The sequence below is a fragment of the Melanerpes formicivorus genome, unplaced genomic scaffold (assembly GCF_026170545.1).
Source record: "Melanerpes formicivorus ecotype bairdi unplaced genomic scaffold, bMelFor1.0.p_v2 SCAF_1, whole genome shotgun sequence".
In the NCBI taxonomy this organism is placed as follows: domain Eukaryota; kingdom Metazoa; phylum Chordata; class Aves; order Piciformes; family Picidae; genus Melanerpes; species Melanerpes formicivorus.
Genome location: NW_027142353.1, coordinates 30,724,130 through 30,748,789, shown reverse-complemented (window position 1 = coordinate 30,748,789; position 24,660 = coordinate 30,724,130). Strand labels below are relative to the sequence as shown.

Here is a 24,660-nt window from a genome sequence, read left to right as displayed (position 1 = left end):
CACAGCCCGGGCGGGATTTAAACCTGCCGCGGCTGACATCAGGCTCCCATTCCCGTGCAGGCTCGCGAGAGCACGATACTGCTGGCTGCCCCTTACCAGGAGTCCTCCCGACCCGCAAAAACCTGAAAGGCAGGCAAAAAAACCCCGAGCAGAAACTCATAGTTCAAGTGGAGCAGTCCTGAAGCAGCGGTCCCGATCGGCTAGCAAACCAAAATGGCACCTCTCCTCCCTGCCAACGCAAGTATGCCTAGATCAGGTTGCACAGGAACACATCCAAGCAGGCTTTGAAAGTCTCCAGAGGCGATTTCACAACCTGTCTGGGCAGCTTGGTCCAGTGCTCTGTCACCCTCAAAGAATCTTCTTCTTAAGCTCTTCTCCTTAAGCTTTTTGTGTTCTAGCTTGTACCTGTTGCCCTTTGTCCTATTACTGGCCACCACTGAAAAACAGTTCAGTGCCATCCACATAACCCCTCCTCTTTAGATATTTATCTGCATTCATTAAGATCCTCTCTCAGTCTTCTCTTTTCCAGGCTAAGACAACTCAGGTCTCTCAGCCTCTCCTTGTAAAAGAGATGCTCAAGTACCCTCTGTTGGACTCTCTCCAGTAGTTATCTGTCCCTCTTGAGATAGGGAGTCAGAGCTGGATACAGTACTCCAGATGTGGCCCTATCAGAGCATAGTATAGGGGAAAGAGAACCTCCCTCAACCTGCTTGCCACTCTTTTTACTGCACCCCAGAATACTGTTGGCCTTCTTGGCCACAACACATTACTGGCTCGTAGTGAAGTTGTTGTCCACCAGTACTTCCAGGTGCTTTACAGAATGTCAACCTCTCACCTATACTGATGCATGGGGTTATTTCTCCTCATGTGCAAGACTCTACAGTTGCCCTTGTATATTTCATGACATTTGCTTCTGTCCAACTTTCCAGCCTTCCCAGATCTCACTGAATGGCAGCACAGCCTTATGGTGTCAGCCACTCCTCCCAGTTTTGTGTTATCAGCAAACTTGCTGAGAGTACACTCCATCCCTTAATAACGTCATTAATGAAGATACTGAACAAGACTGGACCAAGTACCAACCCCTGGGGAACACCACTAGCTATAGGCCTCCCACTAGACCCTGAATCATTGATCACAACTGTATGAGTGCTGGTTTTCAGCCAGTTCTCAATCCACCTCACTGTACACTCATCTAACCCATACTGCTTAAGCTTACCTACAAGGATGTTATAGGAGACAGGTTCAAAAGCCTTGCTAATGTCAAGGCAAACATCCACTGCTTTCCCCCCACCTACCCAGCTGGTCATGCCATGATAGAAAACTGTCACAATAGTCATGCATGACTTCCACTTTGTGATTCCATGCTGATTATAGCTGATAATGTTCTTTTCCTGCATGTGCTTAGAGATGATTTCCAGAATGAGCTTTTCCATCACCTTTCCGGGAATGGAGGCGAGGCCTGTGGTTTCCTGGGTCCTACTTCTTGCCCTTTTTGAAGATTGCAGTGATGCTGGCTTTCCTCCAGGTGCCTCCTCAGGCACCATTCTCCATCACTTTTAAAAAATGATGGAGAGGCTTAGAAGTAACCTTAATCAGCTCCTTCAGCAACTGGAAGATAATTCAATGACTTTATTTTAAACAGGCTCTGCTTCAAAACTCAATGTTTTCAGTCTGTTTCAAGGATGGACTTCATGCTCAACCAGTTCTTTAGTCATAGATACTAAAGCAATCTTCAGGATGAGTGGATCAGCATGCTCTTCAGCAGCCCTCTGAATACAGGGGTGATCATACATCACAACTAGATGCTGTCTGATCCAGAAGCAAGTGGAGCATGACTTCTTTTATGTATAGTGTGGTGGTGAGAGAAAGTTCAGTTCTCCCCCACACAGAAAGAAACCACAGCTAACTCAGTCGGAGAAGCAGAAATGGATAAGCTATATTTACAAGCAGGATGAAATGCAGATGGATATATTCACAATATACAGCATTTACAATATATATACAGAAATATACAGGGAAACAAAGAACGTAATGCTGAACAAAACTCCCTCCTCCAGCCAAGAGGGTCCCCCCCTGTACTCCATCTCTCCCCACACCTCCCTTTTTTCCCAAAAAGGGTTAGAGAGAGAGAAAAGGTAATTATTAAGGAGGAAATTTTGTTAGCTCAAAGCGTATGCAAGAATTAGTTTTCTTATCTGTTAGTTCAAGGTTAACTCTGTCCCACACAGCTGTTGCTCAGAGAGAGAGAGAAACAGACAGGCTGAAAAAAGACCCGACAGACTGAAACTGAGATTTAAACTGAACTAAAACTTAAAGTTGCATTCTACCAATATACTAATGAAATTTGTTTAGAATATCTTGTTTTCATTATTATTCCAAAACATTCATGCAGAGTGTTCCAGCAACTGTCCCTTTCTTAAAAGCACAGCCTAAAATGGTCACATATAGTAAAGAAGAAATCAAACAACCAAAACACAAAGCCACAAGCATCTGCAGGAGACAGAGAAAATATTATTAAGCACTAGGTTAAACTCTGGGGAACTAATACAATTTGAGAGCCTTAAGAAACAATGAAAACTGAAATATCATTATGTTTACTGAAACATGAGGACTGTTACGGACAAAATACTATTTTATTTTAAACAGAACTTTGTAAAGGTAGCTGCCCAGACCCGAAAACATCAGTTGGATCACTTGACTTTAAACAGATCACATTGTACTGAAACATGCAGAAAGTGTCAAGTAAGGATCACCAAATAGTGGTCCTTCAGGAAGGATTCTGTATCCAAAACCTGACTTCAATCTGCCTACCATGAAGCAAGTGTTTGAGTCAGTGTGTCAGAAACACTGGATATGCTCAGTATCTCCTGAAATTGTACAAGGCAATACTCAAATAGTCCTTGAGTGGCTGCAGGAAGTGAGTAAGATGTTCTACCACTGCAATAACAGGATTCCTGTGTGATACATGCCAGAGAGTACTTACAAGAGGTGCAGCAAAAAGACTGTTCTGGAGTCCAAGGTGGACTCTTTTGCAAGCTGTGAAAAGTTTCAGTTCAATTATTTGCCCTAAATGAGAGTGGATCGGAGCCTGGCATCTTACAAGAGACAAAAAAAATACCAGCTAGAGGGCATGAGGGGAGAAGTTAAGAAAGGAGATACAGGATATCCATTATAATTCTGGGGGGTAATAAAACATTCCTGAAACAACAACAACAATAAAAAGCTATTCTGGAAAGTTTCCTGGGTGTATCTTTGGTACAAGTCCATGTCAGGATGAAGAAACTTGTGGCGTTTGGCCTTGGTTGCAAGGAATTTGCTGAGAAGCAAGTGTACTGGGAAAGCAATCACCTGCAGCAGCTTCTGCTTCACCCAGTATCACTCACTGACCCATTCTGGAGTTATTTTCAGGGAAAATAATGCTCACTGGAGAAAGGATATTAACCTGCTTTCGGCAGTTTAGAAGACAACAGAAGCTAGGGAAGGTGGCTCACTATCACTCAAGAGGGTAATACACAGAAGCTGGAATCAGATGAGAGACTAAAATGTTCTGTGGTGTGCTTGTTCGCTGGTTGCTGTTGGCTTTCTAAATAGGGAAAGAACTTTTAGCCCCTTCAGCTTTACATCACCCATACTCCCAGTATCGCCTAGCCTTATCAGTCAATTACCAGCAAGATCCTGCTAACACTGGAAACTTGTCAATGAAGAATGAAAAAATTCCCTAAAAGCTAGGCAATGTTCTACATTAAATAGGGATGACTCAGCCTATGGCTCACAGGGAAATTCCTGTTGTGCTGTATAAACTAGGAATCTTTTTGGACAACAGTAATTTAAAGGACTATTCACTTCGGTCTTGTTCCAAACCACCAACACAGAAGTTTCTTCTGTGAGCTTCTGAAGCAGGTCTGGCTGCCAAACCTTGCTCACATTTGCCTGCTTGTCAAATTCTGTTCTGTGGCTGAAGACTCATCTTCCAATTCAAGGGAGGGGTGTGGTGTAATAATCAACAGAGTTTAAGAAAACATGCTTCAGTTAAACTAAGCAAAGGCCATGGCACAATGGGTATATCTTAATACTCTGAAGTACTAAGAGCAGGAGGAAGAAAGACTTGAGGAATAAACCAGTTCAGCTACACTGAGACACTGGAATGGGTTGCCCCTTCCCTGGAGGTGTTCATGGTCAGGTTGGACAGGGCCTTGAACAACCCTATCTAGTGGAAAGTGTCCCATAGCAGCAGGGTTAGAACTAGATGACCTTTAAGGTCCCTTCCAACCCAAACCTACATCTATGATTTGGAAAGTTAGGGACAGATTCATATTTTGTGTACATATAAGGGGGGAAGAAAAGGAGGGATAGAAGAGGGTTCCTTCCCTTGAAGCAGATTATTATGTATTATTATGCTGCAAAAGGGTAACATCACAGCTCAGAGTGCAAACATCCATGCTACAAGCAGCACACAGAATGGCTCACAGTTATGCAGAGCTTAATTTCAGATGTGCAAATGTGGGACATGGGCACTGGCCATGAGACGAACCCATGGTTCCCAGTACATGGAAGTGAAAATGAAGCACAATGTGGGCTGACTTAGTGCCCACATGCAAAAATCAATATGATGCAGTTATTAGAGCAATAAAAAACTAAATACTGCTGAAAGCAGCAGTTTCAGCACCAGAGAGCTTTAGAAAATAGACAATATTAAACTGTGCTTTGTTTTCAAATGGAGCTTCTTTGTGAAAAAGATTTGGCCTATACAACAATATTAGCTCATGAGAGAAAAATCCCAATAGGCTTTCAAGAATTTGGATAAAATCATCAAACTGCAAAACCCTTTTCCCCAACTGAGTAAATATGAGTAAGGCAATCTCTTTCTGCACAGTGGAGTCCTGCTTATTTAGATAAACAGCACCCCTCTGTGGCTACCAACAGCATTCAGCTCATGGCAGACAACACCCAGTCTGCAAATTTCCGCTAAGATTTTTCCTGAAGTCTTGGAAAAAACTACTCAGCTGCAGCAGTAGCATATTGCTTTAACAAGTTGTATATTGGGAAAACACTACTTTCCTCAGTGCCAGTCTATTATTCTCCAGGAGGAATTTGTCAAAACCCCTAAATCAAGAGGAACTGGAAATTCTTGCAGTTCTCTGGCTAAGGTCAGTAAATCAGAGCACCTTGTTAGTCACATCAGGCTTTTACTTCTCTTCAAGCATAGTACCACAACATGCCAGACAATGCAACCAAATTATTTATTTCCTATATTTATTTTAATATTTCTTTCATCAAATTTACAAATGAACCACTTTTCCTTCTTTCCCTTCCATGCTTTCAATATCTTTTCTCCTCTATCTTCTCACCTAACAGAATTGTGTTCTCAATACTGAGTCCTTTTAATCTGTATGTTCTGTACTTGTTCAAACCACTCAGCTCCTCCAATTCACACAGAACCTTTTTTACAACTTGTCTCTACATCCCTGCTTGAGGAACTTTAAGCAATTATTTTCTATTTTTGTTCAAAATCTCCAATGCCTTGGTTTCTACTCCACCACCTCAATATTTCAATCCACTTTATCCTTGTGAAAGGTCTTTCCTGAGTTTTTTTTCCAAGGCTTCACATTTGCTCCCCTTTGACTATTTCAGTTGTTACTGTTCATTCTGTCCCACTAACTAGTTCTGTATCAAAATCTGCCACAGCCCTGCTCTCTTAAGACTACACTGCATTGGAAGCCTTGTGGATGACTCTGTGTTAGAAGAGTTAGTGATCTTGGGCAAGCACTGCCTGCCCTGCTGGGCCTCCTACTTCAGGCTTGATAAGCTGGTACATTGACACAAGTAGCTGCTATAAAACCCCAGCACTGTAAGGGGATGTGCTGGAATGCCCCTTGGTGTGATCAGGTGAACATCACAAAAGAGAGGACAGGACACTCTTGTTTGTCAGGAGGACATAGATGGGTTGATTCCACATGAAAGGCACCACAGCGTAGGAAGGGACTGAACCTTCCCAAGGATGGGATCTCCACAGTCTGCCATGCAAATCCATCTGGGGTCTGTCCAATGCTGCACTGAAAGGTGGTATCCCAGCACTTGATGGTGTAGGAGATTTACTCACTAGCTATATTCACCTTTTTATGCTACCTAAAATGTCAATGTTATTACACTATATGGTGTTGTGCCTTCCTTTCTGAGATTCAAAAGAATCCCCTGCCTCCCCTATGCAGAAATTAGGTCACCTACATATCAAGATTTATGAATACATATTGATTAAAACACAAAACTCAGATCTAAGCACCTTCAGAGCTTCCACCCTTCTAAGCACCACTTTGCTGCTCAGTTTTAGCCCAGGCTGCTGGGTTAGCTCTTCAGCAACCATCCAACAGCATTAATACGCCTTCAAGATACTGAAGTGGCACCTGAATATTAATGCTGTGGATGACCCTGAACTGCACCTGCATGCTCTCACATGGTCATTCCCAGTCTCTGCAAATATGGACTTTGGGCTGACATCAAATCTTTCATCAGGTTGGTAGAGTAAGTGGTAGGATCAGAACACCAGTTGACTTATCTCAGTCTTTTCAAACTACCATGAATTCAAGTTTTCCTTTGTTAGAAAAGCTACCCACTTTTTTTAGTAACAGTATTCAAATGTTCTGTATTCTTAGCAATCTTGATTTACAATATGAAAGCAAGAATAATGATCCTGATAGTAGAGAGGAATGTATCAGTAAAATGCAAAGAAAAATAAGAATAGGTACAGTTAACTACCATCAACTAGTTAACTACCTCCACAATAAAAAACTCACAGGTTAAATCAGGTACTCCATGCATATTCTGGATAAACCTCATAATCCTCAATCTCTAAGGACTCAAATGATGAGAGAAAGAAAGAAAAGACTAAGTATCCTACTGGCTGATAGTCTCAAAAAACTTTATTCTGGCTCCTGCCATAAGCCATGTCTCACAGTGGTGCTGCAGAGTTACTTACATCCAGAGACTACTCCTATGTAAGTATTATAAAAGCTTGTTTTTCACACAGAAAGTTCACTTTTTTTTTTTTTATTTGAAAGCTCTATGGTTTTCATGAAAATATTCTAAATCTGAAAAACATCAAAGATACTCATCTTCATCCATTTCCCTATAGATTATGAAGTTCTGAATATTTCTACATTTCACGCAACAGCTACTCTATCATAAAATTTAAACTAAAGTTGATTGAAAATGTAACTTCCTGTTAGGTGACAAATACAAACTCCTGTCAAGCTTATGGAAAATGTGGTCAAAACACAATGTGAAGAACATGTAATAAAATCTTAATGTTAGAGGAACAAAATGGGGCAGGAATAACCCTATAGGGAAAAAAAAATATCAGAATTACTATTAGAGGTAACAAATGCTATCTGAGACATGACAGATGGGTGTCTCTCACACATCTAGAGTAGGTTACCTCATATTTGTTACAAACCTGTAATGTGAAGGACATTTTTACAGACATTTTTCAAACAAAGCACTTTCGTAGCAGCAGGTAGTTTCCAGGATTTAAATGTTAGATACCAGAGCAATCATTTGCCTAATATCAACATGAATCAGAGGTAATTTAATAAACATCTTGAAATACCTTTTAAAAAAAGAGTACATTATTTCAATCTTGCCTTCAGGTCTTCTCTAATCTGCACTATTTGTGAACAGCAGCAGGTCAAGAGATGGCTCAATTTAAGCAATTTGTAGTCAAGTGTTAAAAGCAATGAGCTATCTTTCCTTCATGTAAACATGATTTATTGCTACAATATTTTAGGAACTCTGAAGGTCAGCTTGCCACTACTTCCAAATGTTTCCATTGCCAATGTCACCAATATGCCAAGTCAATAGAAATCTAATATATTAACAGTTACCTGACTACAATAGTTTAGTAAGTTTCATTTAAGCACAGGATATAACAAATACATATTACTAGCATGTTTCTAAAACAGATGCTGTAGACTAGGGAGAGGGTATAGTCCACACTAACAAGCAGTCATTGCTTACAGACTCACAGAATAGTTTTGCCTGGAAAAGACCTCAAATATTATCGAGTCTAACCATTAACCTAGCACTGACAAATCAACCACTAAACTATGTCCCTGAGCACCATATCTACATGTGCTCTAAATGCCTCCAGGGATGGCAACTCCATCACTTCCCTGGGCAGCTTGTTCCAGTGCTTAAGAACCCTTGCAGTTAAATAAAAATAAAAAATAAAATACTTTTAAAAGCCCCTAATATCCAGTCTAAGCCTGCCCTAGTGCAATTTGAGGCCATTTCCTCCCATCCTATCACTTGTTACTTGAGACAAAATACACGTTGCCACAACCTTTCAGGTGGTTGTAGAGATCCATAGTTTCCTTCAGCCTCTTTGTCTCGTAAACAACCCCAGATCCCTCAGCTGCTCCTCAGAAGACTTGTGCACTAGACCCTTCACCAGCTGAGGAAAGATAATGAGGAACAATAGTTTGTAGTAATACGTCTATGAGATAGGAGCTCTACAACTCCCAGATGAAGGGATCACTCAAGCTCCACCTTTCACAGTGGCCTCCCAAGCCTTGTGTGCCCCCAGACCAGCAACAACCACCACAGATCCCTTCACTGGCTCTACTGACAACCACACCCCTCCCACCTGGTGCTAACAGGCCGCCATGCGGCAGGAGGGTGGTGGTTGGGGTGCATGAGGCAGCAGCAGCAGCTGTGCTCGGGTTGGCCCCGTGTTGTTGATGAAAATAGGTGGCAATGGGTGGAGCGGGCTGAGAAGGGGTGGTTAGAAGGTCCCTGGCAAGGGAAGAGCTCATCATAGAACCTCAGAATGGGTTGGATTGGAGAACACTTTAAGGGTCATCTAGTTCCAAACCCCTTGTTGATGGCAGGAATAACTTCCACTAGACCAGGTTGGTCAAAGTCCCATCCAACCTAGCATGGTACACCTCCAGGCAGGGGTATCCACAGCTGCACTGTGCAACCTGTACAAGTATCTCATCACCCTCATAGTGAAGAACTTCTTTCTAATATCTAATCTAAATGTACCATTTTTCAGTTTGAAACCATTATCCCTCATCCTATCACTACACATCCGGATAAAGAGTTGCTCTCCACCTTTCCTGTAAACCCACTGTAAGTGGTTTTCACAATCCCCTCCATGAACCTTCTCCAGGTTGCACAACCTCAACTCTCTCAGCCTGTCCTCATAGGTGACATGCTCCAGCTCCCTGGTAACTTTGTGGCCCTCATCAGGACTCACTCTAACAGGTCTGTCTATTCCTGATGCTGGGGGCCCACAGCTGTACTCCAGGATGGGGTCACATAAGAGCAGTCTCTTCACATTTTGAGTGCCACAGGGCTCCTAAAACTCCCACATATGCCTGCCTGCATGTGCACACACACTCATGGGTCCATGAGAGTTCTGTGGCTAACAGCATTATGCTTATTCCTGGCTTTTGGGCGGTATAAAATGTCTGCCAGGCTTCCCTGCCGTAGAAACTGCTGAGGCGCAGTTTTAAAGGTCTTTGCTTCTATTTAATAATTTTTTTAATTACTCCTGTTCTCATTACTTCTGTGATGCACTGATCGCTGGCCAATTACATCATGAATAAACAGATAAACTGCATCCATCCTGACATGATTTAAATCATGTGAGTTGGGCAATTTTTCTCTGCATTGTAGCAGCATGCATGCACAACTTGTGTGGGGCCTGGGCAGCAGTAAGATTTTAGGTAATGCTTTCATGTGCATATTGAAAAAGATGTGCTTGTATGAAGTGGCAGATTGAAGCAACTAAGCACACATCACAATTACCAGAATTTAATCTGATATGGGCATCCTGTAGATAAGTAACTGCTTTATATACCAGTTCTTATAATTAAAACTTTAAATTAGATTGAGAATTTTATAAAACTTCTAACCTTTTTCCCCCCACCATGTAACTGGAATATACTTCCAAACTCCCTCCAAAAGGTTTTGGCTGGGAATCCCTGTAGTATTCACAGCAGAAAAGGTTTCCAATGACCCTGGATAGGAGCACTAAGCAGACAAAACCATTTCCACTTCAGATCACTGATTTCAGCCACAGTGTAATCTGTTTATGTTCCAGGTAGTGCTTTTCCCATTGGCCATTTCAATCTCTCTTAACTTTTCAACTCTACAAATAATTCAGTGAGCCTGATGTACAATGACTGACTCCAGGCATAGCAATCTGGTCTCGGGTCACAGCTGTGGTGTGGCACTGGCAAGGCTTCTCCACCTTAGTCCCTCTGGAAGAGTCAACAAGCACAGTGATTTGGGGTCATGTCCAAAATGATACACTTAAGTAACAAACAGCATATTATCTTGAGTATTTTCACTGCAATGACCAGAACTTTACAATAAATTACATGGATGATCAGTAAGTTCCTTACTCTGTAAAATTTGTAAATTCCCACAGAAATTTACATCCAGAATACTTAGGATATATGCACAAATACAACAGCCACCACAAAAAAAAAAAAAAAAAACCCAAACAAAACTGCTTCACTGAAGTCTGTGTGAAATCAGAGAACATGAGAAATTGTGGGACCAGGCTGGCAAATAACATACCACTTAATATCAGCATAACTTAAGTAAAAACTGGGATGCTTGGCAGGGATACTGGATTTTTATAAACTGTTGGGTTTGTGCCACCAACTGACCACATTACACACCAATGCATATGTCCATATGTCCGTATGTCTCCATATGTCATCATCATGCAGCCAGAGAAAGGCAGGTGCAATGGGCAAAATACTTCATTCATTTGGAGCAGAAAGTCTGCCTGACACTTAAAATTATGTGAGAAAAAGAGGTTACAGTTGAGATAAGCTTTCTCATTCATAGCTTTACAGTCTCATCATACATTAGGGAGAGCAATTTTTAACAAACGCATGCACAGTCATCAATAATACATAGACAAAAAAAAAAAAATGAGGTGAGTATCAGAAATGTTTAGGAACTCACAAACTGAAAATCACTGAAAAACCTTACTCTTGGTCACTAAAATTACCTACAGTTTCTTCTGATGAGGATTCTTTTGCCAGTTTAATCCTCTATGATTTATCAAATTTTTTGTGTGAATTATTTTTTTTGTCACAGTACATATTTCAAACTTTAAGACATTACATCTGTGACATCAGGGAGGCTTTTCTGAGCAGCAGTTAGTGCGCATACATAGAAGGCTGTATCAGAGCTCAAGTCCTCCCTGACGGCTATCACACAGCAAAAGTCCTGGCATAGAAACAGAGCAAGTTCTGGTTCCAAACTGAGACATGCAGTTATTTATTGCTTTCACCAGCTCCCCACAGCATCATTTACAACCCATGGACACACATACACCCTTCACATAGCCACAGGTCCATGGGCAACCTGGGTTCACAGTCACTTTGGGTTTGGAGTGGAGAAGTCTTTATGAAGACACACATGCCAGCTTCATCAAGTGACAATTTCTGTAACAGCTTGAAATGTCTTTTGAAGATCCTAAACTTTCAACTATCTTTTAAACACACCACCTTTTTAAATTAGAAAGAAAATGGATAGATTGGGTTTGGACACTAATTAAAAAAATGTATATATACACATGCATACACACACTTGTATATAGACATATTTTTCATCTGCTGGTTAGGAATTCCTATCTGTCTGCATTTTGAATGAAAACTGCAGAAGTTTTTTTGGTACTCAAAAAAACCCACCACAAACAAAAAACCAAAACCCCTCATACTGCTTCTTTATTTAACTGTTTCTGCTGAATGTATAGCATGTGGGACAGACTGACCTAACTACAGAAAATTGACTTGTGTATCTGTAAAGTATCTCCAAGCATAATACAGCTTAATACATTCTCCACCAGATCAAGAACATCAAGTCAAGGAACTGGAAAGTGTTTATTTTAAGTTACCACAACTGCATTAAAAGCAAGCCACAATTTGTTACTCTTGTCAGTTCTTTATTGGTTTTCATCCTAAAGACTAGCACATTTACAGCATACATGAATTGCATGAACTAGAATATATAAAACAGTAGCCATATGTTTATGATATATTAATACTGCCCCAAAAGAAATAAATAAAAATATTTCAATGCACACAGCTTGGCAAATACAGTTGTGTTGGGACAAAACAGTGTTGTATTATACAATAATTTTACATGTAGAAATGAAACAAAAGGCAACTGTGCTGCAGGTACTTTCACAGAACATACACAGAACATACTTGGCAACAGTTTGGTTTTTTTAATCTTTGTATGTTTTATAATTTTTAAAAAATGTACTCAAAAAAAGAAAATTAGACAGAACTTCATTTTACAGTAATCTTAAAATTCACCTCTCCTGTGCAACAAAAAAGCTTACTCCACCCTTGTGAAGCATCCTATGTGGATTTCAAGTTTCAGAGTTTTTCTTTTTGATGAACTCCTTGAGATCTTACTGTTCATAACACCCTTTAAATGAGCCTGTTGATGTGCATGTACTGACAATGGCATATATATATATATATATATATAAAAGCTGGGCAACAATGTTTTTTACATGTAAGCATACTGAAATCAGACTAGTTAAAATAACTTGAGACTGATATCCCACCATTTTAAAATGGTGAGCAAAAACCATACACACACAAAATTGATCAACTTTTTCTGAATATGTTGGTATACAAAATAAATAAAGGATCACTAAGCTCTAGAGTTGATCTAATGATTGTTGGCCATGGTCTAAGCAAGCGGCTCTGATAATTGTTACAGCAGACCTTATTTATTCAGAAGGTGAATGTTGGAAGGTTTTTAGTGTAACAATACATGACTCAAAATATAATTAAGTATGTTTGAAATATACAAAATAAAATTATCAACTCATAAAAACTAAATGATATAAAGAATATAGTTAATAAAAAAATAATTTTAGCATTTAATAATGGGCCAGGGGCTGGAGGTTGAGCAGAACTAATGGAATAACATGTCTACAGAGATTCCATTGTAAAAGTTTTTCACCAGACATTTGTTTATGAATAAGATACAATAAACGCTAATTTATTAATTGGAGGACAGGGTTTGTAAAGGTTCTAAGGGACTGTTGTACTGCAGATGATCTGTTCAGACCTGGACAGGTACTACCATACACTGATTTTGCACAGAATTCAGGGTTTTGTTATTATAGAGCAACTGATAACAAAATGATAACAACCTAGTTCAGCAGAACTCTTCTGACCAGGCTTTGTGACGTGCTGCTCAATGTTAAACTACAAAAAGCAAAATGCAAAAACTGCTAAACCTGGAACCCCCAAACCTACATGGGAGCAGAATGAGCATGACTGATTGATAGAGCAGTGACAGCACAGACAAACATCAGTGAGAGGGAGCAAGAAATTAGAAAACAGCCATATACTTACCTGGCTGTTGCTAGTCTCACAAGAATAAATTAATAGAATTTACTATTCTAAAGTTTATATCCTTAGAAACAAGAGGAAATGGGCACAGTGTGCTGAACAAACTAGAGATGACTTGAAGTCAAAATTTAGCTTCAAAGGCATTCTTTCCAGATGAAATCTGTTCAAGATTTTTTTGTTTTCAAATGCTATCTGATTCATAGGCATTAGCAGTAGCACAGGAGCAGGTCCTTCCTAACATGGGGAGTCACTACCTCCCTCAGAAATACTCTGAAAAACATCATATTTACCCTCCCAGGATTCTGAACATCTGCCTGGGTAAATGCAAAGGTAAATGGAAACCAGTTTGGAAGGAAATGAGGATTAATTGGGCACTTTGAGCATCTTTGTAAGGACCTAAAAATTGGTATGTAAAAAAGAAAAACAGCAATAAAAAAAAAAATGTGGACCCCCCCTGAGATCCTAATGCTTACAACTCAGAGGTGCTATAAAAAGCCATGGGTAAAAATGTGTTACTATAAGATACCATAAACAGACTGAGCATGCTATGCAGCTTGATCTTGCCTTAAGACTGGAGAGGCGCACAGGCCACCATTGCTGGCATTAATTAGGTATTACATTTCTGAAACACTGTAAAACCATTTAAGATGTGTGCCCAAGTCCTTATCTGCCAAAGATAACAGGAGTTTTTCTGAACAGAGCTAGAAATGAAACCTTGTATGTCTGGCCTTTTATGTATTGTTAATTTCACACATGAAGATGGCATCCTATATACAGTAAAATGATTTATACTCCTGTCTTAATATTGTGCTAATTTGTTTGGTGGGTTTTGTTGTGTCTTTTTAAAAATTAAATCTCTGTTTCTTGATTGTAACTGCATTCTACAGTTGTTAAAACTGCCTAGGATCCAATCCCTTTTTATTTACAAGCTCAATCTCAGTCAACTCAGCATAAAAATATGTCACATGAAACAGCTGCCTAAATGCCATTCTTAGAGTCCTTGCCCATCCAGGAGGTACCCAGCTATTTGCATATAGGTAATTATTAAGTAGCACAATATCTGCTTATCTTACATACACTGAAGGCTATTTAAACAGGCAGAGAGTCATCACACTATTCTCAAGCTAAGGTGTCAGAATAATTGTTACTATAAATTCCAATTCCGTAAGTAACATGCTCTGTATAACCTAGCAAAACGTACAAAAAAAGTTATTTATCTCTTCTGGATGACAAAATCATGTATTAATCTAGAGTGTATCCACATGTTTTAACGGAACAGCAATTAAAGGACAGAGTATGCTTATGTTTCAACTTTTCCGTAAGTTCCTTCTGGAGGCCTGTAATACTTTGGGAAAGCCTTCAGTTGCAGGGAATTAAATGCATACTTGCGACATCCAACATTCTTCATTGTATTTTCTCGCCGACAACCCTCACTGGGAAAAAAAAAAAGCACAAAAAAATGACAGCAGTAAAAAGGGAAAAAAAAAAAAGGAAAAAAAAAAAGACTTAAACTAAGATGAAATGAACTGGTTATTTTATAGCATTAACAAAAAAGTTGGTTATATTTAATGAGTGTTTTATTTGCCATTGCAAATATTAAAAATGATGACTTATCATACAATGCTAGTAAGAAGCACACACAATGGACACAGGCTATGTCTGATTGCTAGTTTTGCATTTCTAAAAAGCAGCAGCACATCGACTGAAAAAGTTCTTTCACAATGGTTTCATGTATTTCAGGGTACACTGTTGTGGAGTTCACATGCCTCCTCATTGCACAAGGGATTCCCAAGAGATAGCTCACAAGAAGTTCTGCTAATTTATTAGCATATTACACTGAAAAAGAAAAACGCTTGTTCTCTCAGTAAGAGCTTTAATGTAATTTTATTGTTCCCTGTATGTCAGTATTACCAGTATTTACTTTAAGATTAGAGCTGATACAAAAATAATGACTTTCCAGTTATCTCTGCATGCATAAACTGACTTGAAAACCAACATAGTCTAAAAAATAATCTTGATCATGAAATAGCAGCTTTGTGTGGGTGCAGAAAAAATTGGCTGTGCTCACAGTCACATGCCCAAGGAAACAAAGCTGTGCAGAATTTATTTTTTACCAATGTTTTGGTGCAACTGTCTCACATTACAAAGGTTCTGTGCTACAATAAAAAACCTTACTCCAGTTAAAAGGCTTCTTTACACTTGTAAAACTACTGCAGAGTTCCTCTGATTATATTCAAAAACAGATGTACAAAGAGGAAGTACTATCTTTTAAACATAAATCAATTTAGGCTTGTAGAAGAATGTCTTTCCCTGATAGAGAGCTGAAATCTAAACAATGAATACCAGACCTTCATGGCAAAGAGTACAGTACACAATCTTATGGTGGAAATGTCACGTTATTCCTGCCTTGGGGATGACTGCAGCATGTACCATCTGAATTGTGGTCATCTGATTCAAAAGCAGGATCTGGATTCTGGCTCAGTTGGAAAGCTCTCTGCTCTTACTAATCTCACTGTTCTTCTAATTTTGAGCAATTAAACTGATTGTAACTGTGTTCTGTATACACCACCTAGTCTGACTGCATAAAACACTGTAGGGTTTTGCTTTAAGGAAGTTTAAAATTTGTCTCTGGAGCACATCCTGTGCCTGCCTTTTATAGAATGGATCATGTGTCATGACACTATTTTTTATGTCATTGCTTTGTGTTTTACAGAACCTCTCCAAAGGCTGTTGCAGTCAAACAGATTCATCAAAAATTTCCACAAATAGTTCAGAGTACTAGTAAAAGCAGTAAGTTTAACCAGTAGATATGAGATGCCTGATAAGCATTTTCACTCCAAAGCGAATCATTCTTCTATTAAGTAATTTCACCACATCTGGTTGTTGCACCAGCCCTACTATGGTAGAATTGAACCACAGAGATGATGATAAAGATGTATTTCACCGAGTATTTCATGTTCCTTGTTTCTTCTCTTGGAGGCACATAAGCAGTATGCAACTTTACTGTAACCATAATGCTAATCGTGAGCAAAGCCTTCATACTTTATTTAAACAGATTAATAATCTCAGGCAGCCCAGTGGAGATATGCCTACTAAAGTTACCTTCACACCTTGTTAAACTGAACACAGACACTTATCACATGGTAAGAACAAGGCCACAGACCCACCTAACATTTGTTTACTTTGTAAAAATTTAGATTTTGGTACTCATAGCAAACGAACCAGCATTATTCAGAAAGAAGAGTTATGTACAGAGAATCAGGTATCAGCATGGGACATGGACATGTCCAATACCATCATACCATGATTTTAAATTTTAGCAGCAGTAAGGATTTACCTAAAGTCATTGCAACTAAAAATAAATAGGATACTTAGATAAATATAGAAATGAAAATAAATATTTTTATATATATGTCTTGATAGTTTTTGGTTGTTTGGGTTTTTGGTTTTTAAAAAACAAAAATATTGGAAGAACAGTGAGGAAAAATACCAGGAGATAGTGTACTGTACAGTCTGATTTCATGAAGACACAAATGTAACTGTATACTTCTTTTTTTTTTTTTTCCTCCTGCGGTTAGAATATTCACCAAATATAGGATTTTATTCTAATTTTTATTCTGTTTTTCTTTTAAGCTTACCTGTCTCACAAGCTTTCAAACTTGATTCAAGTTGATAATAAAAGCTATTACTACCTATGTTTGTTGAGCGAGTTAATAATAGTAGAAAATAGAAACCACAGTACTTCAAAAGTTCTCCTCAGAAGCCAAATTTTCTGTCATCTCAGGCACCAAGTAAAGTAAGTCCCTTCATGAATTTAGCAAACTACATTAAATGAGGTTAAGTTTTTGATCAGCTATTGCTATTGACATGCTCTGTCAGACCACTGTATCAAGAGTTTTAATAGGCATCTCCCAGTTTGTTTTTACAGATAAATGATGGCCAAATTTCATCTGCAGTTATTCTGCATTACTTAAATGTTAACTTGCCATCGTTCATTTATGTCTAAGTCACTATCAACACTATAATTTATTAAAGCTGTCCAACACCTAAAAATGGAAATAACAGTAGTAGTATTATTCTAGTGTGATTAAAGCAAAACCCAATGGAAATCCCCAAATGCACCTACTGAAGGAGCTAGCCAATACCTCCCCTCTTCTTGCCTGAACTTTGTCTTTCTTATTGAAAGGCCAGTATCTTTAACTTCTAGGATGATAATGACCCTGTTTCAGAATAAGTTCTGTAACAGAGCACCTGAAACAGATACGGATCATTAGCAGGCTAATGCAAATTACATCCTCTTCCTAACCACAAGTCATTCTCTATCTTCAATATATTACAAAATGTAGATCTATAAACAGAGTCAAATAATTCTGCATGCAGTGCACCACAAGTTGTTTCTTCTGTGGGTACACTAGTCTATTAGAACATACTTAACCATGAAAAAGGAACAGGAGGAGTATGGTTCTACAAATTGCTCAGCAATGTGATTTGGATATTATGCTTTGAAATGAAGGTAGAAATTTGTTTATTTCTTTAAATAAATGTCAAACAATTTCTTATAAACCCCACCCATGTTTATATTTGTCTCTTCATACCTTGTAAAAATGAAAGGCAAGTTTAGCACACAGCTTAAATATACAAAAAGATACAAATTCTTTTCAGGCAGAGTTCCTTTCTCTGGAATACATGAAACAAGTAACACAAAACTGTACTTGGTAAGAGATCTTGAGGCTGGCTAAAGTAACGAGGTAACAGGCCAATGTCAGACTATGTTACAAGCACTGAAAGCAGAACAATAATTTAAAGTTCCAATACAATACTTTCTGATAAAATAATTTGATATATATTTACAGTTTAGTACAATAGAAACGTAAAATTGTAAGGCATAATAATAATTCCTGGCAGACAATGCTATGACACATTCCTTTGTCCAGCAGGTACCAAGTGGCAATATACATTCAAGCACTTTTTTGCTTCTGCATTTTTTTAATCTTATCTTCATTTGCAACGTAATCTGGCCACCAGGTATGCTATGCTCAGAAACAGCCACACAATCAGTAAATTGGGGCTGAGAGCCAATAAGGGAATAGAGTAGAGGAGGCTGGGATCTAGTCTGAAATCTCGGATGGGCACCAAGCCACTCAAGTTCTTCTGGGTGACTATTTCCCGTGTTCCAATGCTGTGAAAAGGAAGAAGGTTGGGAGGAGGGAAAATCAAACAAAAAGAAAGACAGACATGCAAATGAATGTATAATAAGAGATGGCAACACAAGATGGTCAAGAAAATGAAAAGACATGGGGGGAAAAGCACAACAAAGAAGATGAAGTAAAGAAAGAGTGGAAAAACATCTCAAAAATATGTATCAGCACAGTTAGAAATAAGGAGAGGGAAAGAGAATAAAAGAGAAAAATAAGAAAGAAGTACTGTAGTCTACTGAAAATAAACACATGTAGGTTGAACAACAATGGTTTTCCATGTTCATTCTTTCAGATTACCAAGCAATAATATCCCATGCTGCTCTGCCATGCTTTCGCATGCTGTAAGGAAGTGGAGCTCTGAATAGCAAGCTGAACATGAATAACCATTGTAGTATTTGACCCTTTCCAACATCTTTCCATGTAGGCTGCAGTGGAGTAATTTAACATCTTGCTATCTGCTCAATATGTAAAGAAAAAGAACCGCAAACCACCCACTTATTTTTCTCCTTCAGCACGAATTGAAGTGTGTGTGTATATGCTTTTTAAATGCACATTTCTGAAGCACCTCAGTATATGCATGTGAAGGCAAGACATGCTTCATGGCTCATCTCATTATGCCCCTGCTTCCTACATTGCTTTGAGCACCAAAGGCCTACTGTGGAGACCACCTCTGCAGGTAACGTGAGCCTTTGTAGCATGGCGTTTCATTCTGGATCACTCTTACACCCTGTGCCGTTCAACTCTACAAAGCAACAACTGAATGCAACCTGTGATCCTGATGCCCTTAGAACAAGCGTACTCACTTCAGCCATGAAAGGTAATATCCTACCTTGCTGCTTGTGTATCAAGGTTAGGTAACTAACAGACAGTGTATTGGAAGACATCATTGGAAGAAAAATAGCCTTCAGATGCAGGCAACACTTGAAGTCAAATGGAATTAGGTGGGCAGGGAACTAAATCAATTGCATTTCTTATATGAATGAACATATCCAAATTGGTGATCAAAATATGTTTTCACATCTGGTGTGTATACACCTATGTAAGGCAGATTTAATCTGTGACACCTACAAATCCCAATAATCTTTGTAGTGTCAGAGAGATGTGTCTGATCAGAAGAATCAGTAAGTGGAAAGCTAATGTTGACTGGAAAGCTGTGGATGAAGGCTCAACAGAATAGCCTGGAGGAAGAAAAGTTTTTTAGGATATAGATAATGAAGTAAAACAATGGGAGATGCAAAGAAGGAAGAAAGGCTCAAAATTATATTGATGCCATTATGAACACCACGTCACATCTCTATGATTAAAAATTAGTATCATGCTACTTAATTTTACACAAAGACATATGCACAGACATATCCAGTGGGAATGGAGGCAAAAGCTGGAAATTGCTTTCCTTGTCACTGTTAACCCATGTAGATGTTTCCACCTGAGGGATGAAATATCACCTTTTGGAAATACCAAATATACCAAATTTTGCAGTGTCTTCAATCAAAGCATTCATCAGCAGACTGCCTCTAGGAGAGGGCCAGGGTAAAGGACAAAGAAAATACCCTGCCAATCCAGGTTGTGTGAGAAACTTCCGTGAGGAGAGGCTGAGGCTGCCCCATGCCAGACACAGCTGGTTCCCTGGACAGACCCACTGCAGGCACAGATGAGCTTCTCCACCAAGGTCATGGTGCCTTGGGGAAAGAATGCATAGGAGAAAGCAAAACACTTCATGTGTATTGGTTTAAGCGGATTGGCCCCACTAGGGGGGATGAGAGATAGGGGGACAGGGCTGCCCCCTACCCAGTGGCACAGAGCAACAGAGCAGGCTGGATCGTATATTGAGTGTCATGCTCACTGCATGACAGGAAAGGAGTTGGCCATGGTCTGTGGGACTTGTAACATATTCTATAGTTTGTAAAGTTTCTTGTTCTGGGCTTTTTGTGTTTCTTCCCTGGTTTTTGAGCTGGGGTTCAGCCCTTTTGTTTTCTGGTTTCAAATTTGTGGGGCTCATGTGAGGCAGCTGGGATTCTGTCTGACAGGTATTTTTCTCCTTCTTTCCTGTTTTCATTTATGTAATTTGATATCCCTGCAACAAAGTAGTAGAATGTCCTTATCTCAACTAACAATTCTGCCTCCTGGGCCCTTTATCCCCATCAGTGAGTGGGGAAAGAGGAGGGTGGGAGCAGACTGTCTTAAGCCAGCACAGCAATGGCTGACAGGAGAAGATGCAAAGAACAGCATTGTGAGCACCAAAGTCAGCGAAGTAGACAAGGAGGTGTCCAGATGTTGGAGCAGTGTTTCCCCTGCAGCCATGAAAACAGTGCAGCAGATAGTCACACTGCTGACTGTGATGGACTCCATAGTGAAGCAGGTGACTATTTCCTGAAGGGAGGTCAGGGACTCACAGGTCTAGGGGCGAGTGTTGACACTGCTGCAGATGGAAGAGACTATGTGATTCAGTTGGACTTTAGCTCTTGAGCTGCCATTGCTGGCCAGGTAGTCATTTCCCCTGTAGTTTGGATTTCCAGACATGTCATCATGATTTTACTATTTGTAAGTTGTGAATTACCAATATTTAATTTCAGGCTGGAAAAGCTGCAACTCATTCACAGAAACATGAGTTTATTCCAATAGGATACCTATTGCTAAGGTGAAAGTCACAAACTTCTATTTGTGAATTTCTACAGTAATCTACAACAAGCACACAATGTTCTCTCCCTGATTTTCATGCTCATCAAACATAATTATCGTGGGTACATCTTCATCACAAGATTAAGAAGGAAAGTCTGTCCCTCAGGATGAGTAAATTGGAGGTGTCCCTGCAGTGAGAAGTGTTTGGAAAAGATGTCCTTTGAGGGTCCCTTTCAACCTGATGCAATCTGTGAAACTAACTCATCTGAAGACCAACATCACACAGAAGAAGGTGCTTTATTTTTTCAAGAACAGTGTAAGCAAGAATGCTTTTCTTCTCTGGAAAGTTACCAGTAGAGAGTAGACTAAATACTTCCTCTCAGTCCCACAACTTAAAAGTACTTCTCCATCCTTCCAACTGACTCTGAATCTTCAGAAGTCTTAATGAGACTGAAACAAACCTTCCTTTTCCAGTATTATTACATCAATTTAAAATAAAAAGTTTTCTAAATGCCACCCTTTCACTTCTTGTGTTTGTCCTCTTGGTCAGCTCATCCTGTCCAGGCTGAAATATGTTTGGGTAGAGTAGGACTCCTACATATTTGTTCCATAATCCTATCTCTTTCATTAAGATTTGTTAATTCTGTGCCATTGTTCCTGTGACCGTTTGACGCTGTCCCCTTAAGAAAGGGAATATGGTGGACGGAAGTAGGTAAACAAAAAAAGAGGATCTAAACTAATTTCATTGGTAGAGTGGGAGGAAGCACCTTCTGAACTGGGAGTGCAGGAGGGTATCCTGGGCATTCCTGCACCTTTATCTTCAGTCTTGCTTCCGCTCCTCCGCAGGGCAGCAGCTCTCTGTGCTGGGCTTTCAGCCAAGGCTTTGGCCTTGAAACTGATAAGGCCTGTATTAACTGCTTTCCAATTAACACACAACTACTACTAATTTTTTTCTCTTTCTCTCTCTTTTCTTTCTCTTTCTAACCCGCTTCTGGGGAAAGGGGGAGAGAGGGGGGAGCGGAGGTGGGAAACCCCCTCAGCAGAGGGGGGAACTCTCATTTCTGTGCTACTCTGTTGTATATCTTTGTATATATTGTAAATATTATAAATTTGTATATATTTCCCTGCGTTTCCCTGCTTTGTAAATATACAGCACCCATTGCTTTGCTAATTCAGCTGTGAGTTTTTTTTTTTTCCCCTTTCCCTTCAATTTTCTTTCCCTTTACTTTACAGGGGGGAGGGAGGAGGCTTTTGGGCCTTACCCTTCCAACCCTCGACAGTTCCTGAGCAGAGTTGGCAAATAATTAAAAAACCACAATCGTCTACCACAAAGAGCAATGAGAAGCAAAGAAGAAAGAGTGATGAGCTTGAAGAACGGTCTAATTTTAGTATTCCTCCAGGACTAGCCAGGACTGCACAACCTCTCTTAGTCAAAAATTTAACAGGAGAGAAAATCATGTCTTTTTCCTGTCAGAGCAAGTCCCTGATGTTGCTAGAAGACATGAGACAAAGTTTTTTATCAAATTTGCCCTCTCTCGATATCCCTGTGTAGGTACATATAAAACACTGTGTTTCTTGGGTCAGTATTTTATCTGATCCTGTGTTGTGTTAAATTCATAGTTTGAAGGTCCAGAACAATAATGTTATTTACTTCTGTCTCTACAGTGTTCACAGCTGCATTAAAAAAATCACATTACGCAGTAACTAATTTAAAGCAACAAGATTGCTAGTATTATACTTACTCAGTTTTTACTCTTGCTAAATATCTAAGATGACAAGTTGCACAATTTAAATAAAGACATTTCAGAGCCTCCTAACTCCATTTTACTGTAGTATTTCTAACATCAAGATTTAACTACTCTCCAAATGCAGTTTTCATCTACTGTACTAACTCTTTAATGATATAGCAAAAAGTGTGGCAAAAAGGAGAAAATACAGAAGTCCAGTGACATCCAATTAGATATAGATAAAAGAGACAAATTATTAGTGTAGGAGTCTGCAAATGTTCTGCGAGATCTTTTCTTTCTAGGTAACTGAAGAGTAAGAAAGGGTCAAACAGCAAAAAACATACAGAAAGGATAAGAGAATTGAACACTCTAGAGAATTTGGTGAGACGACACATGGTACAGTACATTCAGTAAGAGTGAATGTTGAAAAACAGGACTGAACAGCATTGTTGAACTACACTGATAAAGACTAAAGCTAGATTTCTTATCCTTTCTTTTGGTATGTGAGTTACCGAGTTTTCCAGCAGTGCTTGAAACAAGGCATTGAACAACAGTAAACAGATTTTTTTTGTTTGTTTAAGTACAGTATTTAATTCTGCAAACATCTCCGCTGCTTCAGAATACATAACATCATTATATTGATATGACAACAGCACACTGACACATTGTGATGAAATTCGGTTGCTGTACTGTGAAACACTCATACTGACATTTCGCCAAGTGAGCAGTGTTTCACTGCTAAAGAATACACACAGCCAACCAGTGCAAACTGCAGATGTCTGTGTTTCCAAGAAAAAAAGATGGCTCATCCCTGAGAAATCTGCCTGATCTAGAACTAAGAAAACCAGTGCTACAACTGTTCAGGTAACCTCAACATTAAACAACTTTCAAAGAAACACCAGTTTCCTGTTCTCTAAGTTCAGCAGTAATTGCAAACCCATTTCTCCATGCTGATTCTCTGAAAGCTCCTGATTCACTACTAAAAACTAAAGTGTATCTGATGCAAATCGGGTCACAACCAGCTTTAGCATATGCAACTCACTAATACATGCAAGGGAGGGATGAATTCCAGCAGCCAGTTGTGCAGTGACTTCATTTTACTTTTTTTCCCCCTTTTGATAGAAACAGAAACCACTGTTCCTCTGCAGTTTGCGTGGTTCCTCATTCAGGACTAAGTGATGCACTCAAACTCTTACCTCCTCATACACTCCAGAGCTTGGGTGAAGACCTGTGGAGCCATTCCATGTTCATGCTGCAGGATCAAACACTGCTCTAGGGTGACTGACATGGCAGTCCTATCCTTGGCACTTTTACAGCTTGTAAATCGAACACCATTTAGTCTGCGGCATACCTAGAAATGGGGTACACAATTCATAATTCTTTCCTCACACATACCCTTCTTTCAGAGAACACACCTATGTTTCTCCTTAGAGAGACACAAATATTGTGTATCTTTTGGCTTTGATGTCAAAAGTTGTCATCTTTGAGAAACCAGCATTTTGTTACATGAATTATAATTCATATAATTATAGGGAAAATACTGATGTGCAAAATACATTTTATCTCTCCATGTCTCATTCTAGAGGAGGTTTAATCTAGTAGCATTTCAAAGGTACATGCAAGCAAATAGAGGCATTTGGACATATCAGTAACAAAACAGGGAAAATATGTATGCTTACAGAAAATCAGCTGAACTATGCAGAGATGCTTAGCTTAATA

At 39.3% G+C, this 24,660-nt stretch overlaps 1 protein-coding gene across 9 annotated transcripts in view; it reads right to left on the bottom strand.

The window, feature by feature from the left end:
• Positions 1–11,884: 11,884 nt before the first annotated feature.
• INPP4A (inositol polyphosphate-4-phosphatase type I A) overlaps positions 11,885–24,660 on the bottom strand; it is a 148,180-nt gene continuing 135,404 nt past the window's right edge. For all 9 annotated transcript variants that reach the window (XM_068138995.1, XM_068139011.1, XM_068139003.1 and 6 more), the window contains 2 exons: positions 24,138–24,292; positions 11,885–14,830 (listed from right to left, as the gene is read on the bottom strand). In XM_068138995.1, coding sequence (XP_067995096.1) covers positions 14,698–14,830; positions 24,138–24,292 — 288 coding nt within the window. In that variant the 3' untranslated portion in view covers positions 11,885–14,697. The remainder of the gene's footprint in view (positions 14,831–24,137; positions 24,293–24,660) is intronic.